The sequence below is a fragment of the Acinonyx jubatus genome, chromosome C2 (genome assembly GCF_027475565.1).
Source record: "Acinonyx jubatus isolate Ajub_Pintada_27869175 chromosome C2, VMU_Ajub_asm_v1.0, whole genome shotgun sequence".
Lineage (NCBI taxonomy): Eukaryota > Metazoa > Chordata > Mammalia > Carnivora > Felidae > Acinonyx > Acinonyx jubatus.
The window spans coordinates 126,241,216-126,266,866 of NC_069384.1; the positions used below are offsets into that span (position 1 = coordinate 126,241,216).

The 25,651-nt window shown below is 48.8% G+C and overlaps 1 protein-coding gene across 9 annotated transcripts in view; it reads left to right on the forward strand.

The window, feature by feature from the left end:
• The window catches only part of KY (kyphoscoliosis peptidase), a 57,120-nt gene that overhangs the window by 18,826 nt on the left and 12,643 nt on the right, over positions 1-25,651 (forward strand). For all 9 annotated transcript variants that reach the window (XM_053221426.1, XM_053221429.1, XM_053221431.1 and 6 more), the window contains 6 exons: positions 2,394-2,453; positions 12,216-12,290; positions 14,023-14,085; positions 17,042-17,124; positions 21,483-21,591; positions 23,100-23,217. In XM_053221426.1, the coding sequence (XP_053077401.1) occupies positions 2,394-2,453; positions 12,216-12,290; positions 14,023-14,085; positions 17,042-17,124; positions 21,483-21,591; positions 23,100-23,217 (508 nt within the window). The remainder of the gene's footprint in view (positions 1-2,393; positions 2,454-12,215; positions 12,291-14,022; positions 14,086-17,041; positions 17,125-21,482; positions 21,592-23,099; positions 23,218-25,651) is intronic.

Here is a 25,651-nt window from a genome sequence, read left to right on the forward strand (position 1 = left end):
CTGAAATTCATCTTATGGCTTCTTGGCCACATTCTTACATTAGAAGATTGAAATATAGTAAATTTATCCTATTTTTACCATCTTTAGCATCCCTGGTTTGAGGGAAATTTAGTGGAAAAATACAATAAAATAAATGGGATCATGGGGCACCTGGCTGGCTCAGTTGGTGCAGCATGTGGCTCTTGATCTCAGGGTTGTGGGTTTGAACCCTATGATGGGTGTAGAGATTACTTTAAAAAAACATAAAAATATTTTTAAAAAAATAATTAAATAAAGAAGATCACTAAAGTAGTTCTTGCAAAACTACCCGAGAACGGAGAGTTTCAGGTAAATGGAGGGCTGGAGAGAGGTTCTACAGAGGCCTTGAGCCTGGAAAAAATGATGGCTGCACCACTCCACTAATACATGTAATTTAAAGTAAAATTTTATTTTTATTTATTTTTCAAATTGCACATTTGCATGCATGCAGAAGTTAAAATTACAGCTTTTTTTCTGTGTTTTCTAATGGCAAGATTCTGGGTACATACTTGCCTTGCTGGTGCCCAAGGCACCCAGCCCTGGAAACTGGACGGCTTTCATCTGCAAAGGAGGCAGCTGACGGCTTATGCTGGTGGAGTGTGCACAAATGTGGCTGAACATGGAGCTGATCCAAAAAGGCACATGTTCCCCCTCTTGCTGCCCTGTGCACTCCTTGGGCTGGGGCGTTGGCAGGGTGGGGGGAGCCTGGACTGCTCCAAACTTTTCCGAGCAGCAGGTGTTTGGGCCCAGCCAACCCCACTAGCTTGCCCAGCAACGGGCTTCCCCTACTGTGATTGGCTGCTTTCCTTGGTCCTGGCTGAAGTCTGCCTAGCAGCACAGGGACTGACACCCCACAGCCACAGGGAAACCAATTGTGCAGCCCTGACTATAAATACCCACAGCAGCTATGCCAGCCAATCGTCCTCCTTGAGGATTCCCTCCCAGATCCTGTTTCTTTCATCGGCCAGCCCAGCAGAGAAGTAGCCAGCTGTGCCTGAAGGAGGTGGCCTCCCTGTCCTCGCCTAAGTCTGGCCTAGAGCTCCAGACCAGCATCACCCTGGATTGGCACACACAGTGCTCCTAGCCCTTGGCCAACCCACCGACCTCAGCCCATGGGGTGAGGGTCCTGGCTGGGCCTGCTCATAGGAGAAGGCTGGAGCAGGCAGGTTCTCCAGGGCAAGACCCTGCCAGCTGGATCACAAGTCCAGCCCAGCTCAGTGACCTGCCTACCCACCTTGACTGGCTTCTACCTAGGCCAAGGTGTGGGAAGCACTGAGTGGCAGATCTGATTGGGTCCAGGGAAGTCATCTGAATGGAACCTGCCTAGGCCAGTGCTCCAGAGGCATGCTTATTTCCAGGCCCAGTCACTGGTCCCAGTGGCTACTTCCAATGGCAGGCCCGACACCGTTTCTGCAGACCAGTGTGAGGCCAGGGGAGAAGGTGGCAGGTGAGGGTGGTAACAGTGGGGGAACCCCCTGCTGCCACAACCCTGGCCCTTCTCCAGCCCCTCCCTTGATCCCTCTGAAGCAGCCTCAGCAAGACCAGGCCACCACAGCAGCTGTTAAGGGAAAGATGTAGCAGAAGGTGTTGCATCCCATAGGAGGGGCAGGTAAGCCTGTGGGTTCCCCTTTCATGGCCTGTGGCAGGAACTGGGCATTTCTCCACAGCAAGCTGACCCCACTAGGCTCTGAGGACAGCTCTGTGTTCCAGGACATAAATACCCTTCATGCATGGAGAGAGCTATCACATAGCGGATGCCCTGCAAATGTCTCCAAAACTGACCCATGCGGCAATCACCCCAACTCCTAAGCTAGGAAGGCTGCCCCCACTCTTCTCAGAGGAGGAGGTTGAGCTAGGAATCAGGAGACTTGGGGTTCAGATCCCAGTCTGACCTACCCTAGCAGGAGGGTCTTTGGCCAGAAGTTAAACCTCCAGGCAGCAGGCTCATCCGCTGCAAAATGGGGATAGAAAGGCATGATGATCAGCGAGGCATCTTTTTGTATTTTGGCAACTGAGCCTGGTGACACTAAAGTTGGGAGTTATGGTTACTCAGCCCACTGGAGCTGTCCCCACCTTGTGGAGAAGAAACCCAGCCTCTGCTGGCACCTGCTGAGAGGTGTGAGGGTGTGTGCACACAGGTTCATAGTAATTTGCCTCTGCATTCATGTGTGGAACTGTGCCTATTCCCACGTGTGTACACCATGGGGATGTGCTCGTGGGTGTGCGCATGGTTAAGCCAGGCCTGGGGTGAGCTTGACCCCCACCAGCTCACCTTTCTGGCGGACGCACACAGCTCCTTGCTCCTTGCTTTGCCTGGGGCAAACTCCTCCACAGTCCCTGTGGCCACTGCAGGTCCCTCTGTCTTGCGTCTACAGGAAACCTGGCGGAGAAACAGCACCCTCAGACCCAGGTCATCACTTCCTATGACAACCAAGGTAAGGATTCACTGCTACCCGTGACCTCTCCTCCAGTTCCTGTGTGGCTGGATCTGCTGCCCAGGCCAGAGACAGCAAGTGCAGAGCACAGACTGTGGGGAGCAGGATCCCCTCTGCCCTGTGGACATTGGGATCAGTGAGGTATTGCTCAGTGGTGAGCTCTCCCCGTGTCCCACGGGAAACAGTGAGAGGCTGCATGGGATAGAGTGATAAAGTCCTTGGGCCACAGAACTCACAGCTGTCCTCTTCACCCTTGCTGTCTTCACTATAGCCAACATTTATGAGTGCTAACCGAGTGCCAGGCACCCTGCCGATCCATTTACATAATTATTCTCATGTAAATGAAGCTTACCTATCTGATAGGTCCTCTTAACTGTCCTCAATTTACAGATGAGTAAACTGAGGCTTGGAAAAGTTGTCCTATGTTTGAGAGCACATGGCTGGTGAGAGTCAGAGCTAGGGGAACCTGCCCACCCCGCTACAGCCACCACCAAGGCCTCAGCTGTTAACCCTCACACAGCCCTGCTTCCACAACGCCTCTGGAAACCGGCCTCCCCACTGCCTACCCACTGTCCAAGCCTTCCCTCCTCCTGAGTCACAGCGGAGTCTGAGTCTTCCAGGGCCCTCCCCACAAGGAATGAGTTTAACTCGGCAAGGGGAAGTGAGAGGGCCCTTCCCCGAGAGAGCTCTTCCCTAAGAATCCTCACTTTGCTGGGATGGGTTCTGGGGCTCTGGGAGGGCAGGCAAGGGCATCACCATGCTGACTCTGCAGTTGACCAGATCTGAGAACACAGGGTATGTGGGGTGGTGAGGCTACAGTGATAGGGATGGGAGGACTTTACAGCTCCGGCTGGAGGGGAGGCCAGGTTAAATAGAGACTCCCACCCCCTACTCAGCCCCCTCCTCTCTCCCTCCCCACCAATAACCTCCCACCTTGGCCTCCTGCTCTGCATTAAAGACTCAGGGCCTGGTATCTATCTGAGAGCTCTCATAGACTCAGCCCTAAGATTTCACCCCTATTGCTCTCAGCACTGATGTCCTAACTTGTAAAGAAATTATCTGCTCGTGTTCAGGGAGCAGTGGCAAAGTAGGAGTCCCTGGAGGACTCGTAGCCTCTCACGGAATCGCTCTCAGAATCACAGACTAACCCACCATCACCACAGAAAGGCACTGGCAGGCGGTGAGGAAGGGCCTGTCAAGATGGGTTTACCAGCACGACCCCGACCAGTGTATCTTACGGCAGAACTCCGGGGACTATGGCTCCACAGCAGGCCCCCCTCAGTGGGTCCACCACGACCTGCCCCCTGCCCTGAGCACTGCAAAGACAAACCCAGGCCCCCCTGCTTCCCTGAAGTGAACTAGCAGCACACAGCTCACCACAAAACAAAAACAAGCAATACCTCACTAAAAGGAAAGTGGATTAGCCACCGCCAATCTTGCTTAGTTCTGGCTATGCCCCCTGATAGGGCCATGGTGTTATCCCCATTTGTGCACAAGAAAACTGAGACAGGGTACTGTGGTCCCCGAGTCAGGCACACCTGCCAGACCTCCACACTGCACTGTCCCCATGGTGTCCCAGACAGATAGGAGTGGTATGGGGCCCACCAGACACCAGAGCCCCACTTGGCACACCACACCCTGGCTCTCATGGGCCACTCACATGCCACCCACCTGCTCTAGGGGACAATCTGTTCCTTGACTCCTCCAGTTTGTAGAGGCTGCTGGCACTTCTTGACTTGTACACCTGCACCACTCCATTCTCTGTGCCCATTGTCACATGGCCTTTTCTCCACATTAGTAGTTTAATCTCTTGACTCTGTTTTATGAGAATCCTTGTGATTACTTAGGGCCCGCCAGATAATCCAGGATGATCTTCCTATCTCAAGATCCTTAACTTAATCACATCTGCAAAGTCCCCTTTCCTATATAAGGGAGCATTCACAGGTTCCTAGAATTAAGGCATGGATATCTTTAAGGGCCGCTATGCAGCCTACCACATGGGTACAATTTAAAACAGAGTAGTTGAGAAGGTGACATTTGAATAAGGGAGGAGGTGAGGGAGCAAGCCATGTGGGCATCTGGGAAAGAGCATCCAGGAGAGGGAGCACCAGGTATGATAAATTTTATGCAACAGCTGACAAACAGATCAGTGGAGTCTCGGATCTCCATGCGGAAGGGTGCTTCAGAAGATTAATCTGTAATGGGTGTGTGAGGGAGGAGACAGGAGGGTGGTTGCTGGAGCCCCTGTGACTTGGGGCCCCAAAAGTGATTCCTGAGGAGCCAGTTTTCTTTTGAGGCTTCCTTTCTTGCTGGTCATTTGTCCCCAAGCAGACACTCCATTCCTTCTTTGGTCACGCAGGCACTGGGGTCAGACGGCCATGTTTCCAGATGTGGGATGCTCCTGTGGAGCTCCGTGCTGCAGAAGGGATCATGAATGGCCCTCTGTTTTCAAGAGCCCGGTGAAAGCCGGGGTCGGTCAGGGCTGCGAGAGACACCCTTCATCACCCCCTGGCTGGTGTCCCAGCCGTCTCAGCCCACTCGGTTGTCAGGTTGTCACCTGGTGACTCGGGCTGCTGAGTGGGCCTTTCACGCTGCGTCCAGTGGAGACTGACAAGGGTTCTGCAGAGTTAGACTGTCCCTGTCATCAACCAGCATGCTGCTCTTGGGCTGTCAGAGCACTAGGCTTCCTGCACTGAAGCGGACTACCAGTCCCTGGGCTGAAACCACGCACAGCCCTGCTGAACACCTACCCTGGGGCTCTTTAAGGGCGTTTTTAAATTACAGATGCTTTAGCTGAGGCTTCCTGACTCTCAACTACTGCAGAGGAACATTCCAAGGCAAGGAACCCGGCTACTAACCTGGGTACGGTTATTAACCCGGGTTCCAGGTACAGAAAACATTAGTGAGCACCTTAAGGCAAGGATAGCAAGTATCTGACCTGAATCCTGCAGCCCTAGGCACACAGACACCCCCCCCCCACGTGTGCATGCTCACACACACTCAGATTCATAACACACACACGTGCCTGACAGTCTTTGCTAATTGATCAACACTCCAGGCAGCTACTTGCAGCCAGTCAGAGTTAATGAACAACACGAAATCTGTTTGCCATCTCTGCATTAGATATTCTGAGCGAATTAGGACTTTAGACAAATCCTGATTCAGACCTGCAGAGACCTGGGGAGAAGCCGCTGGAGGGAGAACTCTCCCAACCAGGTAAAAGGCAGACCCAAGGCAGTAGGGCCACGGGCAGGGACGTTCTGGGGCTTCCTGCTGCATTTCCGGATCTGAGGGCTTAAGAGGAAAGGACACGGAGCTGGTGGCACCTGGGGCAGGGGCCTGGGAGGCACTTCTCAAGCAACTGCTGATATGCTGCTACTAAGACAGCCAGGGCTGCAGCCTCAGAAGTGGTATTTCGGTGACGACTGGTAGAACCAGGGAGGGACGCCATGAGAGAGCCAGCCAGGTGACCTGAAGTCCCGGGAAGGACCTCCTGTGGGTTTGGTCGTGACTGTTAAGATTGGTGTAATGGTATCTGACTATACTTAGGTTTTAGATCTTACTTTAAATTTTGCTCCAAATGATGTTCCACTCTCATTCATTGGAAATTGGTCAAATTAATTTTCTTCTTAGGTTAAGACTTGATGTGATACAGGAATATAGTAGCCTGCAAAATCTTACCATTTCACTCCTTTAGGGAGCACAGGGCTCTCCAGTGACTGCTGCTCACCTGCGACAGCACACCCAGGCCCAGTTTCTGGGGCAGAGAGGCCTCCGAAAATGCCCTCACACACCTGTGTGTGACAAGAGTGGGTATCACACTCCCACAGATCAGGAAGGCTAAGGAGCTGTGCTGTTTTCCTCAGCAGGGGGCTGATTAGCAGCGCCTCTTTGGAGGAGAGTCAGGAAGTGGGGCTCAGGAGGATATTGGAAATTGGGCCCCTGTCCAAGAAGGGGGAGGAAAGAGGAAGTTCAGGAAAGAGAGAAGGGATTGGAAATGGTGCTAGGTGGAGGTTGCAGAACAGGACCACATCTGGGTGTGAGAATACCTCAATGCCCACCTTTACCACCGCTTTACCAGTACCTAGTTTCTCACCTCACTCATTCTTGGACAAAGAGCCAGGGCTGAATTGGGGGTGGATGGAAGCGCCTGTATGTTAGATGTGAGAAGTTGGGGGAAGAGGTTTGCTGTTGACTAAACCAAGTTGTTCAGTTCTGCACCTTCTTTAAGCTTCTGGAGGTTGTTGCAGTCCAGCGTTTTCCAAATTGTGTTTCACAAAATAGTACTGGGTCAAACTGACTTCTTCTCTGCAGGACTTCTCACAGCGTTACACATTACGACCTACAAAAAGAGAGACAGTGGACAGGTTTCTCAAATCCTTTTCTTGTAAAGCATCTTGTAGCCAAGTACAGCGTGGCACCCACTTTGAAAAACACCCGAAAGTGTTTCAGATGGGAAAAGTAAAAAGGCAAAGGAAAATAGGCCTGTGCTTCACGCAGCATGGGAAGACACACAGGAAGTGTTTGCTCTTGGCATTGACACTCGATCCTATAACCAGAACTGAATTATGCTTTGAACTCTGAAATGCTTAAAGTCTTAATTATAAAGTCACACACTGATTTTCTTTGACAGTGAATGTACTAGAAACTACCCTCAAAGTGAAGGTTAACCCCTTCAAAGTAATACCTGGGAAGGTCACATTGTATCTTATTAAGTTGTTTGAGAATGACCCTCTTTGGCATGCAGAGCAAGTTTCTGAGCTATACAAGATAGTCAGTATTGTCATTCTGTGAAAACCATCGCAATACATTTAGCAGGGAAAGGGTTAGTAAAAAGAGCTCTTACAAAACTCATAAGGAAAAAATAATACAACTAGGAAAATAGGCAATTCACAAAATAAGAATTTCAAATGGCAAATAACTATATGAAAAATACATTAAAAATTAAATGCACAAAAATGAGATGCCATTGTTCATTAATAAAAATTTCAGAGATTGATAAAATCACACGTCAGTGAGTATATCAGTGATCTATTTTTACATTGCAAACCACCCCAAAACTCAGGGGCTTAAAATAATAAGCATTTACCAGCTCACAGGTTGGCTGTGCGTTCCTGCCTGAGATACGCCCAGTTCATCACGGGTCTTGGCTCAGCTTGCTCATGTATTTGTGGTCAGCTGGTAAGTTGGCTGGAGACCAGGTAGGGTAGGGTGGCCTCACCTGAGATGCCTCTGCTGTGTTCCACGTGGTCTCTCCACCCCCAGCAGGCTAGCCTGGGCTCATTCACAGGGCAGTTGTGGCTAGAATCCCAAGGATGAGAGTGGAGGCTGCAAAGTTACTTGAGACCTACGCTCAGAGCTTCCCCAGGACCACTTCTGTTAACATCCCATGCTAACTAGACAAACCAAGTCCTATAGATAGCCCAAATTCAAGGGGCAGAACAAAAGACCTCTCATTGGAAGTACGAAGTTTTGTGATGAATTTTGCAATCAAACACAGTAAGAATGAGCAAAATGGACACTCCCTTGTGCTGTTGGTGTGATCAACTGATAAAATCATTCATGGGAAGTTTGCCAAAATACAGCAAAAGATCCATATTTAAAAATGTATTCAAAGGGACTGATTTGAAAAGTGTGTAAAGAGATGTGTATCAGAATGTTCATGCATCACTGATTCTAATAGCAAAATATTTGGGAGAAGTTAACTATCCAACCAAAAGGGATTGCTTATATGGATTATAAACGATGTACAGAATAGAGTACTATCCAGCTCACTTAAAATGATGACATAGGACCAGATTCACTGACGTGTGAAGACTCGAGAAGGAAGCAGGTGTTTACTATAATCCTGCTCTGGACTTTGAATTTCCATTTTGTATTGTTCTGGATCATCCAGTTCTTGTTTTAATTCTTCTCAGGCTTGTTTGCTCAACTGGTACTTATATTTATTTTTGTTTTATTTTAAATTACTAAAATTGAATTGTCTGGCATATACTTGCATGGGTTTTAACGCATACAGAACGCATGCTCATATTCTGACTACTATAGTCAGAATACAGGGCAGTTCTGTCACCCCAAAATCCTCTTGTGCAGAATGTCAGTGGTTACATCCTCCTGTCTCTCCTAAGAGTTTCTTTGTATTGTTGAGAAGTATTCCTTGATATGGATGTACCATAGGGTGTTTATCCATTCACTCATTGAAGGACATTTAAGCTGTTTCCAGTTTAGGGTGATTATGAATAGAGCTTCTATAAACATTTGTGTATAGGTTTTTGTATGAACAAACGTAAGTGTTTATATCTCTGGGATAAATGTTCAAGAGTGCAGTGGGTGGGTCAGATGTTCAGTATATGTTTTGTTTTATAACAACCTGACAGACTGTTTTCAGAGTTGCTGTATCACTTCACAGTCCCACCAGCGATGTCTGAGAGGTCTGATTTCTCCACAACCTTGTCAACGTAGAGTATTATCACTATTTTTTATTGCTTCTCTTCTAATAGGTATGATATCTCATTGTGATTTTAATTTGCATTTTCCTAATGGCTAATCATATTGAACATCATTTGATGTGCTTATATGCCATCTGTAATCTCTTCTTTTACCCATTTTCTAATTGAAATGTCTTTGCACTTTTGTAAAAAATCACTTTGCCATATTTGTGTGGGTCTATTTCTTAACTATTTATTATGCTCCATTGATCTATATATCTGTCCCTTTGCCAGTATAACACTGTGTAATGACTGTAGCTTTATAGCACATCTTAAAATCAAATAGCTGGTTCCTCCAACTTTTTTTTTTTTCAAAATTGGTTTGGCCACTGCAGTTGCTGTATCTTTCCATCTAAATTTTAGAATTATCTTGCCTATATCTAACATCTATAAAATTCCTTTAAGGAGTCTGAATGAAGTTGCATTAAATCTATAGATCAATTTAGGGAGAATTGACAACAATATTGAGTCTTTCAATTCATGAGCATGGTATGTCTTCCCACTTATTCAAGTCTTCTTTAATTTGTTTGATCATACTTTATGGTTTTCAACATACAGCTCTTGCACTTTTTTTTTAGATTTATATTTAAGTACTTCAATTTTTGGAGCTATGGGAAATATTGATTTTTAAATTCAATTTCCAATCATTTATTGTGACTATAAATAGAATTGATTTTGTATCTGACCTTGTATCCTGTGACCATGCTAAACTTACTAGTTCTAGGAGCTTTCTTTGTAGATTACTTGGTATTTTCTACACACATAGACATGTCATCTGTGAATAAGGAGTTTTATTTATTTCTAATCTATAGGACTTTTATTTATTTTTCTTTTCTTCTTTTCTTATTTCTTATTCTTTTTCTTGTTTTATTTCACTGGGTAGAACTTCCAGTGCAATGTTTGTTAGGAGCAGTGAGAGTGGACATCCATGCCTTGTTCCAGTCATAGGGGAAAGCATTCCATTTTTGACCATTAAATATGCTGTTAGCTGTAGATTTTTGTTAGATACTCTTTTTCAGATTAAGGAAGTTCCCTTCTATTCCTAGTTTATTGAGAAGTTTCATCATGAATAGATGTTAAATTTGTCAAATGTACTTTCTGCACCCATTGAAATGATCATGTGGTTTTTCTTCTTTGGCCTGCAAATATGGCAAATTGCATTAATTGGTTTTCAAATATTGAACCAGCTTTGCAGTGCCATGGTATTCTTTTACTATATTGCTGGATTTAATTTTCTAATATTTTTTGAGAATTTTTGTGTTCATAAGAAATATTCATCTGTAATATTCTTTTCTTATACTGTTTTTGTCTGGTTTTGGTATCAGATTAATGCTGGCCTCATATAATGGGTAATGAAATATTTACTATTCTGTTTTCTGAAAGATCTTATTTAAAAATTGATCTTATTTCTTTTTAAATGTTTGTTAGAATTTATTGGTGAAACCAACTGGACCTGGCCTTTGTTTGTTCCTGGAAGATTTTGAACTACAATTAGTTTTCAAAATAGATGTAGAGATATTGAGGTTTTCTATTTGGGTGAGTTTTAGTAGTTTGTAGCTTTCAAGGAATTGATCCATTTCATCTAAGTTGTAGAATTATGTGCATTGGGTTGTTGGTAGTATTCCCTTATTATTCTTTTAATACATACAAGATCTGTAGTGTTCTCACCTGTTTCATTTCTGATATTGGTGTCTCAATTTCTGATTTGTGTCTTACCTCTTTTTCTTTTTGGTCAATCTGGTTACAGGCTTATCAATTTTGCTGATCTTTCCTAGGAATCAGCTTTTGGTTTCATTGATTACTTTCTCATCATTTCTTTAATTTTTTTTTCTGTACCACACTGTTTCTCCTCTCCTTCTGGGATCTCAGTAACATGAATGTTAGACCTTCAAGTATTATCCTACAGGTCTCTGAAGTTCAATTCATTTTGCTCTGTTTCTTATATTATCTTTCTTCAAGTTCACTGACTCTTCTGTCATCTCTATATATTATTTAGCATATCCAGATAGTTTTTCAAACTGTTATATTTTTTACCTCTAAAATTTTGTTTCTTCTTTGTATCTTCTGATGTTTTGCTGATTCTTGGTATCTTTCCATTCATTTCAAGACTATTTGCCCTTATTTGTTAGAGCATGGTTTCCATGGCTATTTTCAAGTCTGATAATTCCAAAATCTTTATCATCCCGAGGTTAGCATCTGTTGATTATCTTTTCCTTTCAAGTAGAGATAACTCCTCGTTCTTCCTACACTGGATAGTTTTGGATTGTAGCCTTTGCAATGCTCTATAGATCTTCTCAGAACATGCACCCCCAGTGGCCAGTCTAGGCATTGGTCTACACCATAGTTTAGTTCTCCAAGACTGTGGTATAATGTTTAGGATGAGATCCATGTGTGCTCAGCTCAGAGGGGACCACAAGAGTTCATCCAGAACTGTATGGATTTGCTTTCTTGAGCTCCCACCCCTTCACAACCCGCTTCTCAATTCTCCAGCACAAAAGCTGGACTCTAATTTCCCCACTCCGCCAGGCACTTCTCACAACTCTGTCTACATCTAGAGACAATCAGTGGGGAACAGAGAGAGAGAAAAAACAGTGAGTATTTGCTCCCACACTCTAGGGAATCATAGCTTCCCTCGAAGACTCGAGTGCTTAAGGTTTGGGCTGACCAACAAAATCACTGCTACACCCCTACCAACAGACTTTCCTAGAGGCTGAATGGGGAGATAATAGATAAAAGGGATGGGGGAGGTCCAAAAGGGGATTTCCCCCATGCTCTCTGACTCTTAGAGGTTTCCCTTCTTACTCCACAAGCTGGAAGAAAGAGCTTCTCTTGGAGCACCATTTCCCTGTACCCACTGTGCACTTCTGGATTTGGGGCTGCCTGTGAGTCAAGTCTAAGTAATACCATATGGGAAAGGGAATAGTAAACTCACTGAAAATTTAGTGATGCTTTAAATGCTAATCTTATTCCCTGACTTGCCTTCTATGATTTACAGAGGACTACAGAGTCCTCAAATAGTTGCTCTGTGCATTCTTTCCAAGGTTTATAGTTGTATTCACTGGAAAAGACAAGGTAGTGTTCTTATTTCATCTTGCCTGGGTTTGGAAACTGTATGCTTGTATTTTGTTTTTCATTTCTTTAAACAAGAATTACTTGTATATTCAGAAGAAAGCTTAAAACCAATCGTGTTTTGTTGTTCAAACATCTGTCATAGGACATTGCACCCTTTGCTAGCAGCATCTGGCTGAGAATGTCACTTCCCATTCCTTTGCAGGGACACAGCTGACTGTGGAGGTCCACCCTCGAGATGCCATGCCCCAGCTGCTCAAGAAGTTCTCCTTGGCTAAACGTACGTACGTACCGGGCTGCTCATGTGTGGAGGGCTGGAGGGAGGAGTGACAGTCACTTAATGGGCCAGAGTCCAACCTGGGCATCTTGTGGGGGCAGGAGAGGAGTAACCTAGGCCTACACACTGGAAAGAGGCAGAGGCATGACAGCTTCATTCTAGGGACTCCCTTCTCCATATCTAACACCCACTGTTCTTGTATCTGTGCACTTAGGTGTGGGTAACACAAAGCACTTCGCTAAAGATGAATTTCATCACAAGAGTGTTGTTCTTAGATACCATTTATTGTCTGCCTAAAAAGTGGCATACACAGTGGTAAGCATTTTACATTCATTAACTTTTTAACCCTTTGATAGATGCCTCACTTTTTAAATCACCAAAGTGAGACCCAGAGAGGTGAAATAACTGCGAAGGGACTAGCTAGGAAGTGGGTCAAAACCAGGTCTGACTGAGACCTGTGCTCTTAGCCACCACGTTTGGCTGCCTTCAGTGCAAGGTGCATGGGGTCACACCCATGATGTCTTTTTCACTCCCTTCTTGGTCCTCTCTGGGCATCTGTCTACCTTATAGCTACAGGGGCCTGGGGAAATGCTGGCCAAGGAATGAAGTCTACAGAGCATCCAGGGCTCAGGTTCTCTCCGTGTCCATGCCTGAGCAAGGCAGGCCCTGCCACCTGCCTTGTCCTGTAGCCCTCAGAGGTCAGGGTCTCAGAAGGGCAGTCAGGTATAGAGCGGACAGGCTGGGTTCAGATCTCAGCTCTTACCTTGGGCAAGTAGCTTAACCTCTCTTGTGGAGTCAAATTCCTCATCTGTAAGAGGAGGAAAATAATTCAGCTTCCTTCATAGGACTGTTGTGAAGTTAAATGAGACTGTCAATATAAAGCACAAGGCAGGCATAGTAAGTGCACAATAAATGCTAGCTACTATGTTGAACCCTCATTACCCTATCAAAGAATGGAGATGGAAATAAAATGTAGGTGCAAGAAACACAAGGACAACTCTTTCTCAGAGCCTCTATACATTTGCAACCTTCCATTGTTATATTTACAGCCTTTGGTGGGCTTCAGGGGCATAAAACAACCTGCCTCCTCAGCTCCCCCTGGCTCCATCAGGGACCCATATCTTCCTGACCTGGTTTCAAATCAGCAGCTCCTTTCCTGTTTCCCAGGAGTCTAATAACTATTGGTAACCATTCTGCATTAACGGGTCCTGGATTGATAGGATTTGGTTGCCCTTGAACCTTCCTGAGGAATAATTTAATAATTGCTTGACTTTTCTGGGCTTCGGCTCCATAGAAACTGCCTTTCCCTCGCCCACATTCATTTCTTCCCATGGTCAGTTCTTATGTGGCAATGAATTCACTGGTGCTGTTGGCATCCCCAGCTGTGTTCCAAGATGGCAGGGGGGGAATCCAGAGGAAGGCAGGAGCTCTAGGCTGTAGGTGGACCCACTGAGGAACACAAAGTTTTGATGTCGGGGTAAATTCTGCCTTTGCTTACAGACTGCAGTTCTCTTTCTTGTCATTCCCTCCCTGGTTGTCAGTCCTTCCTCCGCCTCAGCAGGAAGTCCAGAACAATTCCAGCAGTAATAGATGGTGGGTGGATATGGGAGCAAGAAGGCGGGGCACAGACATAGAAGAGGAGGGGTCAGAAGCCAGGACCACCACAAAGAGAATCGTCTGTGCTTGCGTTTTGACTTCTGAGGTGTCTCAACTTCTGACCTTTGGGATATTGCAGGTTTACAAGGTGATAAAAATGGAAACACAAGACCCCGGCAGCCTGGAGCAAAAGATGCCCATGGTAAGTTGCAGGGCCTTCTCCAGGGCCGTTCTGTGAGATGGCGAACTGGTTTAGCCCCACAGGCCAGTCTCCAGTCAGTTGGAAATGGCTCTCTGGGTCCTATGTGAGAGTCTGGGGCTACCTCTGGGCTCAGGGTGGGGAGGAGTATCATGATTGATTAGCAAGGTCTGCCATGGACATAGGCAGAGTAATGAAAAGCTCACACACCATATGAGCCCAAAGCTGAAGCATAAACCCCAATAACAAGGCAGCCCATTACAGAAAACATATTAAACACAGAATTCAGAACTGTGTTAACTTTAAATGGAATGCTAAACCTGTGTAAGGTAGGAGGCATATGAATAAGTAGAATGGGACAGAGGGTAGAACCCTGAATGGGGTGATCGATGGCCTGGCTTTGAGTCCTATTTTTGTCCCTCCCTCACCTTCCTGGGGCCTCAGTTTTCTTCTCCATGGACCAGATGGCATCTAAGGTTTGGGAGAGCTTGGCACTTCTTCCCATTGTTTTGCTTTAAAGTTAGAATAATTTAGTTAATGCCACTGGTATTTTAAATGTATTTATGCAAAATCATATTTAGATCTTATATAATCTCTTCAGAAGGTAAATGTAATGAGGCATAAATCATTGTGGGTATTTTTAATGTTGAGATATTGTAAAATGGAACCAAGAAAGGGTAAAACTAGTAATAGGGTTTTCAGTCCCATTTTAGAAATGTCATCCTTCTTCTCAATGGGGGCGGGGGAGACCTCATTTGCAGAGTTATACCAAGAAGAAATTTGTTAAATGTAAGTCCACTTCATATCCACTTAGGTCACCCTGCTAGCCCTTGTCAGAGAATGGCAAGAGCCAGATTCCGCAGAGGGAAAAGGCACTGAGGACCTGCTGCGGGTCCCCACCCCCTTCTGAGAGGCTGGCTGGACAAGGGCTGCGCTCAGACCACACAGGACAGGGGCTGACAGGGATGTAAGTGATGAGAGACAAGCGATCCCAGCGCCAGCACCAGAGGAGTGACCCACAGTGGTGCTGGGCTTTCAGAGAGCCCCAGTGTAAGGCTGTACAGGACACAAGGATTATGGAGGGTCCAGGAAATATCTTGGTCCTTATAAAAGAAGTAGAAAAATGAAGAAAGAAAATACTAGGTTGGTGGTGACACCACAGCCTTGGGGTAGGGTTTACATAGTCTGCCTGCCCCCCACACGGTCTGCCTCCTCTTCAGAGAGGAACAGCCCTCAGGTCCTGGATGTGTCATAGCACGGGACATGGTGAGGACCCAGTCAGAGGCCTAGGGTCAAAGGGACCAAACCCCTCTAGGGGCTGCTGCAGAGTGTCAGCAGGAAGCGAGAAAGCAGAACAAAGTGGCCTTGGGGAATGTGCCAGACCCAGTTGGGCTGCAAAGAAAGAAGGCCTCGTTCTCAAAAGGAAGGGATGTTGGAGTAGTGGGGAAATGAGGACGGACCCACATGGCCTGCGCCTGACAGCTGACTAGAGGCTGGGATCTCCTCTGTGGCTGGAAATTGGTCAGCTCCCTAACCAGCTGCCACTGTGTCTCAGCCAATGCTGGCCCAGAGAGGATCTCGCAGGAGCTCGGGCCAGAGCTGGTGGGCCGCCCCCTCCCTACTCTCACTCTCCCGCCACATCTCTTGGGTCTGTAGCACCAAGGCCTGGGTCTCTCACAGACCTCGAGGGATGTCTGGGCAAACGCAGCTGCAGCCCCCACACCGGGCACGGACGCTTCACACCTCTACCCTTGTACTTGCCCACAGAGGACCCCCACCCTACACCCTCCCAGGGAGCAAAGCGGCACTGATCTTACAGCGTGATCCACCGTCTCGTTCACTCTCCCAGCTGCCCCATAGATGTGCACCTCATGCCTGGCAGCTGAGTCCAGCAACCCCTAGCACAGTGGAGGTCGTGAAGGTCAGGCCCCCACTAGAACCTAGGCTTCATGCAGCCCCCACCGGCTGCTTCCCCATGTCACTCTGCTCTTCCCAGGCTGGCTGCCGTGCCCTGGGGCCCCACCAGCACCCCCACAGGAGAGTGGGGTTATCACTGAGTTAGGGGATCAGTGGCCCTTTGGCCCCACCCTCCTCACCTAACCCCTGGCCTCCCACCCAGCTTGCCTGACTTGGTCAGCCTTGAATAATGGGAGGACCTTGCCGGAGCCCAGGCTCTCTTTTGGTCTGAGACAGGGATTTGCTGCCCATCCGTGGCTGGTCTGACGACTGGTGTGCCCGGCTTCCTATAAGAAAGGCTGGCACAAAGCAGTGATTCTGGGGCCCGGCCTCCCTCAGAGCGCCCCCCCCCCCCCCCCCCGCAATACCTGGGGCACCTGTTGCTACAACACACTTGGCTTTCTTGGGCTGCTCCAGTCTATGGCTGACTGTGGGCAAGGGAGGAAGCCTGTCTGGGTGCCAAACACGCCTCACCCTACAGAAGCCTACAGAGCCTGGCTCCGGCACACCCTCCTCCCATACCCAGAGCACCCTCCACCCTGGGCGTCATAACTAGAGTACAGACCCTCCTTTCTTGAGCCTGTCAGGGGCTGGCCGCATTGCCTGGACACTTCCCACAGAGCACTCATTCCTGGAAAAGTTAGCAGGAAATCTGCAGAAAACTAAACGGTGGGGAGAAGGGGACTCCATCATTAATCTGCCTGGGCACTGCTGAGTTAACTGAGGTGAAACCAGTCTCTTTACTGCTGACTTCCCAGGGTCTGCAAATAGGGTCATGTTCCCCGTGACTCTCCAGACGAACTAGAGAAGTTGCCATAGTTCACAAACCAATTTGACCAAGGAACCCCTCTAGGAGATATAGGTCTTGGGAGCAGTTTTCCAGGTTCTGGGAATCATGCTGAAGGTCAGGCAATCACAGCACTTCAAAACGACAGAGAGGCCTGGGCTGGGCAGCACTCACCAGCAGGCCTCAGTAGCTGACTGAGCCTCCCTATGTTTCCAGTTTACCCCTGGGATCGGTCCAGCCTGAAATCCATGCCCCTGGACCTGCAGGAGTTTGAGAAACTGGACACGTATGCCTCACAGGTAAGAGAGCAGGCCTCTCTGCATAAGGTGGCTCGGAGTTTCCCGAGTCAGAGTAATGAAGTCTCTGCTCAGGCCCCTCCTAAATGCATCCAGAGTCCCTTGGATAGATGGCCCAGAGTGCCTTCTCACATCACATGGATGGAGAGAAGAAGGCCAAGTCACCAGGCCCCTGATCAGGATGGAAGACCATTCTATCCCCCCCAATGCCACCCACGATCCTGATGCTCCCACCCCAGGCCACACACCCGGCAGGCACCCCACTGGCAGGCCCCTCTGGCTGGCCCTATGCTGACCACCTGCCATTGCCCATTTGGGCATTGCTGCTGCTGAGCCAGGCCACGCCCGGCCCCATGAAGAAAGGTGGCAAGAGGATGAGGGAGGGCCATGGGTGCAGCTGGCCAGCACCCACTGCAACCACAGCCTTGCTCACCCCTAGAGCACACGGGCTGCCAAGCTCTCACACGTCTGGGTCTAGGCTCTTCTGGGGTGGGGTTGGGGAGGGGCAGCTACAAAAGCAGAAGCACTAGAGACAACTAGAGTCCTGGGAGCCAGGTGCTGCCTGATTGGAAGGGCCAAGGAGCTGGACCCGTTGCTGATGTCAGAAGTAAGCCATCATAGGCCAGTAAGCAGGGAGATCATCTACAGCCTAAAAAGACTGCCCTGTGGCTGGCACATAGCAGGTACTCAGGAATCTTGTTTGCTAACCAATGAGTGGATGGATAGGGGCATGGATCCAGAGTCAGGTTAGAGGCAGGGCCATCAGTGGGGAGCCATCAGCTGTCCCAGCAGGAGCAGGCGTGACCTGGATTAAGTGGGAACACTGAGAACAGAGAGGAGCAGAAAGGTCAACACTGAGCTGGGGACAGAGGGAGGACTCTATCCCAGTGTGTGCAAGGCAGTGGATGTGTGTGAGGGAGGGAGAAGGCAGGGGGCTCACAGGCTGCAGACTGGATGACGGAGGGAGAATGGGACAGCCTCACTACAAGAAGCAGTCTCAGGGGATGATGAGATCGTTTAGGGGCAGTGGGCTCCAGTATCTGTGGGACAGCCAGTGGAGGTGGCTGGGTGTCCAAGCCTGGAGCTGTATCCAGCCTGGAGAGGTCTGGGCCAGAAACACTCATTCAGGAACCATCAGATTTAGCTAAGAGCTGAAGCCACAGGGTGGCTGTCATCTTGGGGAGCACAGGGCAGGAGGTCCAAAGGGCCCGGAGCCACCTGAGGCCGAGGCAAGATCAAGAAGGATCGATGTTCTGGAAGGTGCAGGGAGAGTTCCCTGAGGGCAGGGATGGTCAATAGCACGCAGTCTGGTCAAGAGAGGTTAGGACAGACTCATTTCCGCCACTTCAATACTGAAGTGCTTCCTACTCTCAGAGGGGAGGGTTGGAGCCTCAGTCGGACTCTGGCAGGCCAAGGAGCAAAGCGGGGGTTTGGGGGGGTGAAGACCCCACAGGAGCCTGGCAAAGAGGGGAAGGCTAGGTGTAGGCAGTCCTGAGAAAGAGATATAGGGAGGGGTACAGACAGGAGGGGATAGGGCAGCCAGGACTGGAAGGGAGAAGGTAAGGACACAGGTGAGCAGGGGCACTGCCTGAGGAAGAGCAAGCCCTGCAAAGACAGGAGGCATGGCTGAGCAGGAGGAGGGCTCATTATGCAGAAGTCCTGCCTGGGCCTTGTCGAGTCTGAGGCCAGGCTGTCTCTGAGGAGAGAAGGGGGTGCAGTGCCAGAGTCTGAGGAGGGTGGGTTGTGTGGTAATGGCCACCCGGAGGGACGGGACAGGCTGCCGGTCCTGCTTGGAGAGCAGTGCCAGGAGCACAGCTGAGGCCAGAGACTCAGCCACAGGGCAGTGAGTGTCCAGAGCCAGCCGGGCCCAGGTAGAGGGGACCAAAGGACCAGAAGCCACAGGCTTTTAAGTCAGGAATCAGCCAGGCTGGTGTGCAGGCCCTGCAGTGTGTCCAGTGCTGTCCTTGGCCCCGGGAGAGCAACAGAGACCAGGACTGTGGAGTTGGAGCTGGACATCGAACAAAAGGAGGTGGGCAGCAGCTGGGCAGGTGGGAGGCAGAAGAGGGGTCCAGAGGTCTCCTTGTCGTCAGACAGTGGATCCTGGGGTTCGGATGTGAGTGGCAAAAAGGATCCAGGCGCTCAGAGCGCTTAAGATGGGGGCTGGCAGAGGTGTGGGCAGCTATTGTAGAATTAAGCACTGGGTTGCCCCAGGTTCTCTATAAAGACTGAACATGGTCAGGGCTGCCTTTCCCACAACTCTAAACCTTGACCTAATTTGTTTTTTTTTTTTTTTTCAGTTCTGGTAATATAATAAAATTTGCCCTGTTAATCATTTTTAAGTGTACAACTCAGCAGCATTGATTGCAGTCACAGTATTGTACAACTATCACCACCATCTGTTTCCGAATCACCCAAACAAAAACTCTGTACCCATGAAGCAATCCCTCCCCATTCTCCCTGGTAACGTCTAAAGCACTTACTGTCTCTATGAACTTTTTCACTCTCGATTCCATTTAAGTGGAATCATACGTACATGTCCTGTTGTGTCTGGCTTACCCAGCATCATGTTTTCAAGGTCCGTCCACACTGTAGCAGGTGTCAGAACTTCACTGCTTTTGATGGATGAATAATATTTCGTCGTACAGATATATGCCACATTTGTTTACCCATTCATCTGTGATGGACACTTGGATTGTTTCTACCTTTTGTCTGTTGTGAATAATGCGGTCATGAACGGAGTTTGACAAGTATCTGTTTGAGTATCTGTCTCCAGATCTTTGGGGTGTATACCTCGGAGTAGAATTACTGGATCGTATGATTAATTCTGTTTAGCTTATTGAGGAACCCCCCCAAAACGTCCTCCACAGCAGCTGCACTGTTGTACATTCCCATGAGCCATGCACAAGGATTCTGATTTCTCCACATCTCGGAGATCTTTTTGATGACAACAGCCATCCTAGTGGCTGTGGTGTCCTGTGGTTGTGATCTGCATTGCCCTGGTGGCTAATGATGTGGAGCAGCTTTTCATCGGCCGTTTACATATCTTTGGAGAAGTGTGTATTCCAGTCTACCCATTTTAAAATTAGGTTGTCTTTTTGTTGTCGAGTTGTGGAAGTTCTCTTACATATTCTGGATTCTACACCCTTATCCGATACATGATTTGCGAATACTTCCTCCCATTCTGTCAGTTGTCTTTTCACTGTCTTAATAATGTCCTTTGATGCCCAGAAGATTTTTATTGTTATGAAGCCCAATTAACCTATTTTTTATTTTGTACCTTGTGTCTTTGGTATCATATCTAAGAATCTGTTGCCAAATCCAAAGTCATGATAATTTACTCCTGTGTTTACTTTCTTAAATTTTTTTTTAGTGTTTTATTTAGTTTTGAGACAGAGAGAGACAGAGCATGTGCAAGGGAGGGGCAGAGAGAGAGGGAGGCACAGAATCCCAAGCAGGCTCCAGGCTCTGAGCTGTCAGCACAGAGCCTGACGTGGGGCTCGAACTCACAAACCGTGAGATCATGACCCGAGCCAAAGTCGGATGCTCAACCAACTGAACCACCCAGGCGCCCGTCTCCTGTGTTTACTTCTAAGAGTTTTATCATTTAAGTTCTTTTAAGTCATTGATCTTTTCTGAGTTAATTTTTATATACGGTATGAAGTAGGGAGCCAACTTCATCCTTTTGCATGTGGATATCCAGTTGTCAAGCACCATTTGTTAAGGAGACTATTCTTTCCCCACTGAATGGACTTGGCATCCTTGTCAGAAAAGTCAGTTAGCCATAGGTGTATGAGTTAATTTCTAGACTCTCAATTCTATGCCATTGGCCTATATGATCCTTATGTCAGTATCACACTATTTTGATTACTATAGTTTTGTAGTAAATTTTGAAATCCAGGAATATGAGTCCTCCAACTTTTTTTTTTTTTTTTCAAAATTGTTTTGACTATTCTGGGTCCCTTGCAATTCCATATGAATTTGAGGATGGGCTTTCCATTTCTGCAAAAAAGACCTTTGGAATTTTATAGGGATTGTGTTAAGTCTGTAGATTGCTTTGGGTGGTATAGATCATGAGTAGGGGCTGCTACAGCTGCCCAGCTGTCTGCCCACCTGGCTGGCCTCAGGGTCTGCGGTGAAAAGATGTGTAGCTGTAGGGCCAGTGACTCAGCTGGTCAGCCCTACCTGATATGTGCAGCCCCCTATCAAAGGTTGCCCTCAGCCTAGCCTTTGTGCTTCCGGCTCTTTCCTCCTCCTCTGCCTGGAAGAAAAGCAGCACCAGCTGCAGGTGTCAGGGCACTGGGCTCTCACAGCCCTCATCCAGGGTCTGACATATGACATAGCATACCCCTCCCACTCCCCAGGTGACAGTCAAGAGTGGCCTGGACGAGCTGGTGAGCGACCTGCTCCAGGAGGCCCACAGTGACCTGGAGAGGGTCCGCGTGATCTGGATCTGGATCTGCCACCACATAGGTAGGCCCACCTGTGGTGCCACTGGCTCTAGGACTCCTTTGATGCCACTTCCTGAAGGACCCTGTTCCCAAGGGAGCCTCTCTGGGATTCCCTTGACCAGCAGTGTGTAGGGAAAGAGATGGACGGTGGAGGAGAAGGGTTCCCAGATGGCTACGTTGAACCACCCAAGACTAATGAAGGAGGGTAAAACTCAACATGTGCTAACAGTCTCCATGAAGGGTTGTTTAGTGGCGAGGGGGGGGGGGGGTCCCACGTGGTCATCTGCCCACAGCCCGTGACCAGAGCTAAGGCCCCTTCACTCAGCGGCAGTATTCCCTCAGTCCTGGCTTCCCAGTACACCTGCTCCACAGACCTGAGAACCCAGGACAGAAGGTGATCTCCAAGAAGGATGGGGCAGATTCATAGCTGTTGGAGAAGTTATTGCCACACCAAAGGTTTCTTCAAGTACCAGTGCCAGGAAAAGTAGGCTCTCCTCCCCCTGCTTACTGATCTCACACCAGTGACCTCAGCCACCAGTCCTCACCCCACCTCCAGGCAAGCTCAGGGCACCTGGGCCTGTGCAGCTGTCCCCAGCTCTGCACAGGACAGCCTTGGGGGTCTGACCAGCTCAAGCCAAGCCCCACAGGTGGTTGCTAGGGGGATGCTGGATGCAGCCCCTTGCAGTCAATGGAAGAGCCAGGTGGTGGGGTGGACTTCCAGTGTTTTCCTTGTGACATAACAAGCGGGGCTCTCCTGATCTGCTGCCATTGGGCCTTTCCTTTGTCCTCCCAGAGCAGCAGTGAGGGATGCCGCTTACAGCATGAACTCACTTGACACAGGTAGGATATCTTGACCATAGGGCCTGAGAGGCCATTTCCTCCCACCCCAAGCCCAGCAGCTCAGTTCAGCCTGGGTCTTGAGAGGGCAGAATCAGAAACAGAACATTAGGTAGGACTTCATTTACTGCCTGCCACCCTTACATATGTTCCCTTTGTGCCCTTAGTGGCCACAATGATTCCTGCCTCAGGGCCTCACCGCTGGCCTTAGGCTGTTAGTGAATGACAAGCTGTTTGGCGGTAGCTCGGAGTGCCTTCTGTGGGTCAATGTGAGGCCCTGGGGGGGTGGCTGCAACAGGGATAAACTGCTTGCAGACCTGCATGGTGGGGGTGGGAAGGGAGGGCAGAGCCCCCACCTCTAGTGCTATCTTGGTCTCCTTCCCTCCCAGCCTCTCCTTGGAGGCCGAAGGAACCAGTCAGCAGCTTCTTCTGCCAATGCCTTGTTCTTCCTCTCGCCACTGCACATTTCTCGCCACAGTGATGTTTCCGAGAGTTGACCCTGGCTGGACATGGGTTCCCTTCAGCCCACAGCAGTTTCTCCCCGACCTGAGAGAGGCCCACCCAAATGGTGCTGAAAGCACAGCTGAGGGTGAGGGTGGGGCCGCAAGCCATGGACTCCCCACCCCCTTCTCCTCTGCACCAACCTTGGTTGCCTCCCAGGACCTGTTTCTCACAGCCTCCTCTGCCCTCCAGAGTATGACATTGAGGCTGCCCAGGAGAAGGACCGCCAGGCCTTCAAGCCCACTGACATCCTGCGGACCCAGAAGACCAACTGTGACGGCTACGCTGGACTCTTTGAGAAGATGTGCAGGTACGAGAGGGGTCCAGCAAAAGGCAGGGAGCCCTGGGCTGACCACCCTGACCCATCCCTTCTCCCCTTCCGAAGCACCAAACACCTTCACCCACATGCCAGGCCTGAAACCTGAGTTTGCAAACTCTGCTCTGGAATCCAAGTGAGTCCTGAAAAGGTCAATTTCTCCCTTTTTAACACCAGCATAATTGACTTTGTACCATCTGCCGGGCTTCACGATGCATTAACATAATGGCAGATGAATGCACTGAGATAATTTGGTTATAAAAGGCCCTTTTCCCACCTTCTCGATCTCTGCAGCTGAAGGTTAGAAGAATGGCAGGTCCGGGAACAGGAGGACAATGGCTGCTGATGCCAAGGGGACTGTGAAAGCTGTCCTCAGGGCTGGCACAGGGGCCCTCTCTTGGGGGAAACAAAAGATCTCCTACCTGAAAAGATCTGTCAGTTGGAGAAGCTGAATAACTAGGAAGCAGCTTTTCTCCTGGAGCCTTTGGGCTCCACTTTCATTGCTCTGGGAACACGCACCTGGTCACGCTGCTCAGGTGGGTGACAGCAGGCGAGTAGCTGATAAGGAAACCACTGGTGTTCGGAGATACCGTTGCTGCTTCTAGGTGACTTCGAGACAGGCTCCAGGCTGGGGGAGCCCCGCCGACCCCACAGCCTCCTGTGCCCAGTCTCCAAGGTCTGCAGTGTTCCACAGGACACAATCAGTCAGCCCTGGCCTCCTCCCCAGGGAGATGGACAGGTTCTGCCCACCGTCTCCACAGGCCTCTGGGGAGAGGGGCCCCTCGGGCACCCAGATATCAGCCCACCAGGACTCAGGTGGCAGTTCATCATCAAACCAAGCACAGCAACAGACACTTAAGAGTCCACAGGTGGGCATTTGTATTCTGTCCTCGCTGCACACACAGCCCATTCCCGGCCTAGCACCCAGCTGTCGGGTTCCCACCCTGCAACACCACCACCAGGCATAGACATGTGCCTACCCCCGTGTGGCTCCAGGCCTCCTGCCTGTTCCCCACTCTTCACTCCCCCCACCTCCAAGCCCTACCCCTGAGACCACAGTCCCAGAGGCAGCCAGGGCAGGTCCTGGTGCAGAGGATGCAACCCCTCTGCAGCCCATCCAGTCCGCCGGACCGGTCCTTCCGACCCCTCACATTTTTGCCCTCACTCCAGACCTGGACACCCTAACGTGCCGGCGGGCCCCTCCAGGAACCGGGACCCTCACTGACCCTCTGCCCAGACTCCCTAGGCCCTGACTTCCCGAACAGGACTACCGACTCATGCTGTCCTGTAAAGTCCTCTAAAATCTGACCTCCAGCACCCTTCCAGCCCTGCACCTGTGACACTGCCTGCACTTCCGTGTCCTCAAGCTCGCTCTGCTCCCATCTCTCATGCTCCCTCCAGGATGGCCCCCTCCTTTTCCCTCCCTTGATGTCATCAGCACACTTTATACACAAGCTCCCGTCTTGCCTTATGCTTCTATTTAGTAATTTTTCCAAATTAAAAAAAAAAATACTTGTTAATGATAGATGACTTTTAAAATGCAAAGAAAAAAGAAGAAAATTCAGTTACTCTGACCATTTAGAGAGAACACTTCACATTGCCACATTCCTTTCCAGACTTTGTTCTAGCACAGATGTGTTCCCTGTGCTCATCTTTTCTTATATGTCTTATAGGTCTAATACATCTTTTATGTGTCTTTAGCTGCTCTCTATTTCTGCTTCACCTATGAACACCCACTCAGAATCCTTCACACTGTAGGTCCTCAATGACAGGAAATGACAAGATATTCCGAGTGCAGTTGTATGAAATGGGCCTTATTCTCTTTTTAAATAACGGAAGAGCCCTTAGACTGTTTTCAGCTCTATTTGTCCCTGGCATCTTTCAGAGTGTAATTTTCATCTTAGTTTGCCAACTTGAAAGCACTCAGGACTTTTAAGTCATATAGTATATCCTTCTTTATCCACCACAAGCTTTCCAGCATGGTACAGAAAGGGTGCCAGATTTAAAGCCAGAAAGACTTTTGCAGTCCTCAGTTTACCAGTCCTTAATTTCCAGTTCTTGATTTACCACTTGTTAGTTCCGTGTTTTTCGGAAAGGCACTGAACCTCTCAGAGCCTCAATTTTCTCATCTGTACATGGGGACTGTATTGCCTATCGGCAGTTCTGTAGGGCTAGATGAGAACACGCATTTTAGAGTTTGCTCACCTGACATACGGGTTGTTTTTTCAACCTTGCCTGTCTTTCTTGAGTATGGGAGTGTTGTTGCTCTGTGGAACTTTCCTACAGACACACATAGACTCAGAAAATTGACACTTGCCTTGAGTGAACCTGTCAGCTTTTTGGCCTGGTCCGGATGCTTAACAATGGCCCTATTCTGGCCTGCAGCTGCTCATTAAAACATCCCAACATTTTACAGCATTTAAAGCTA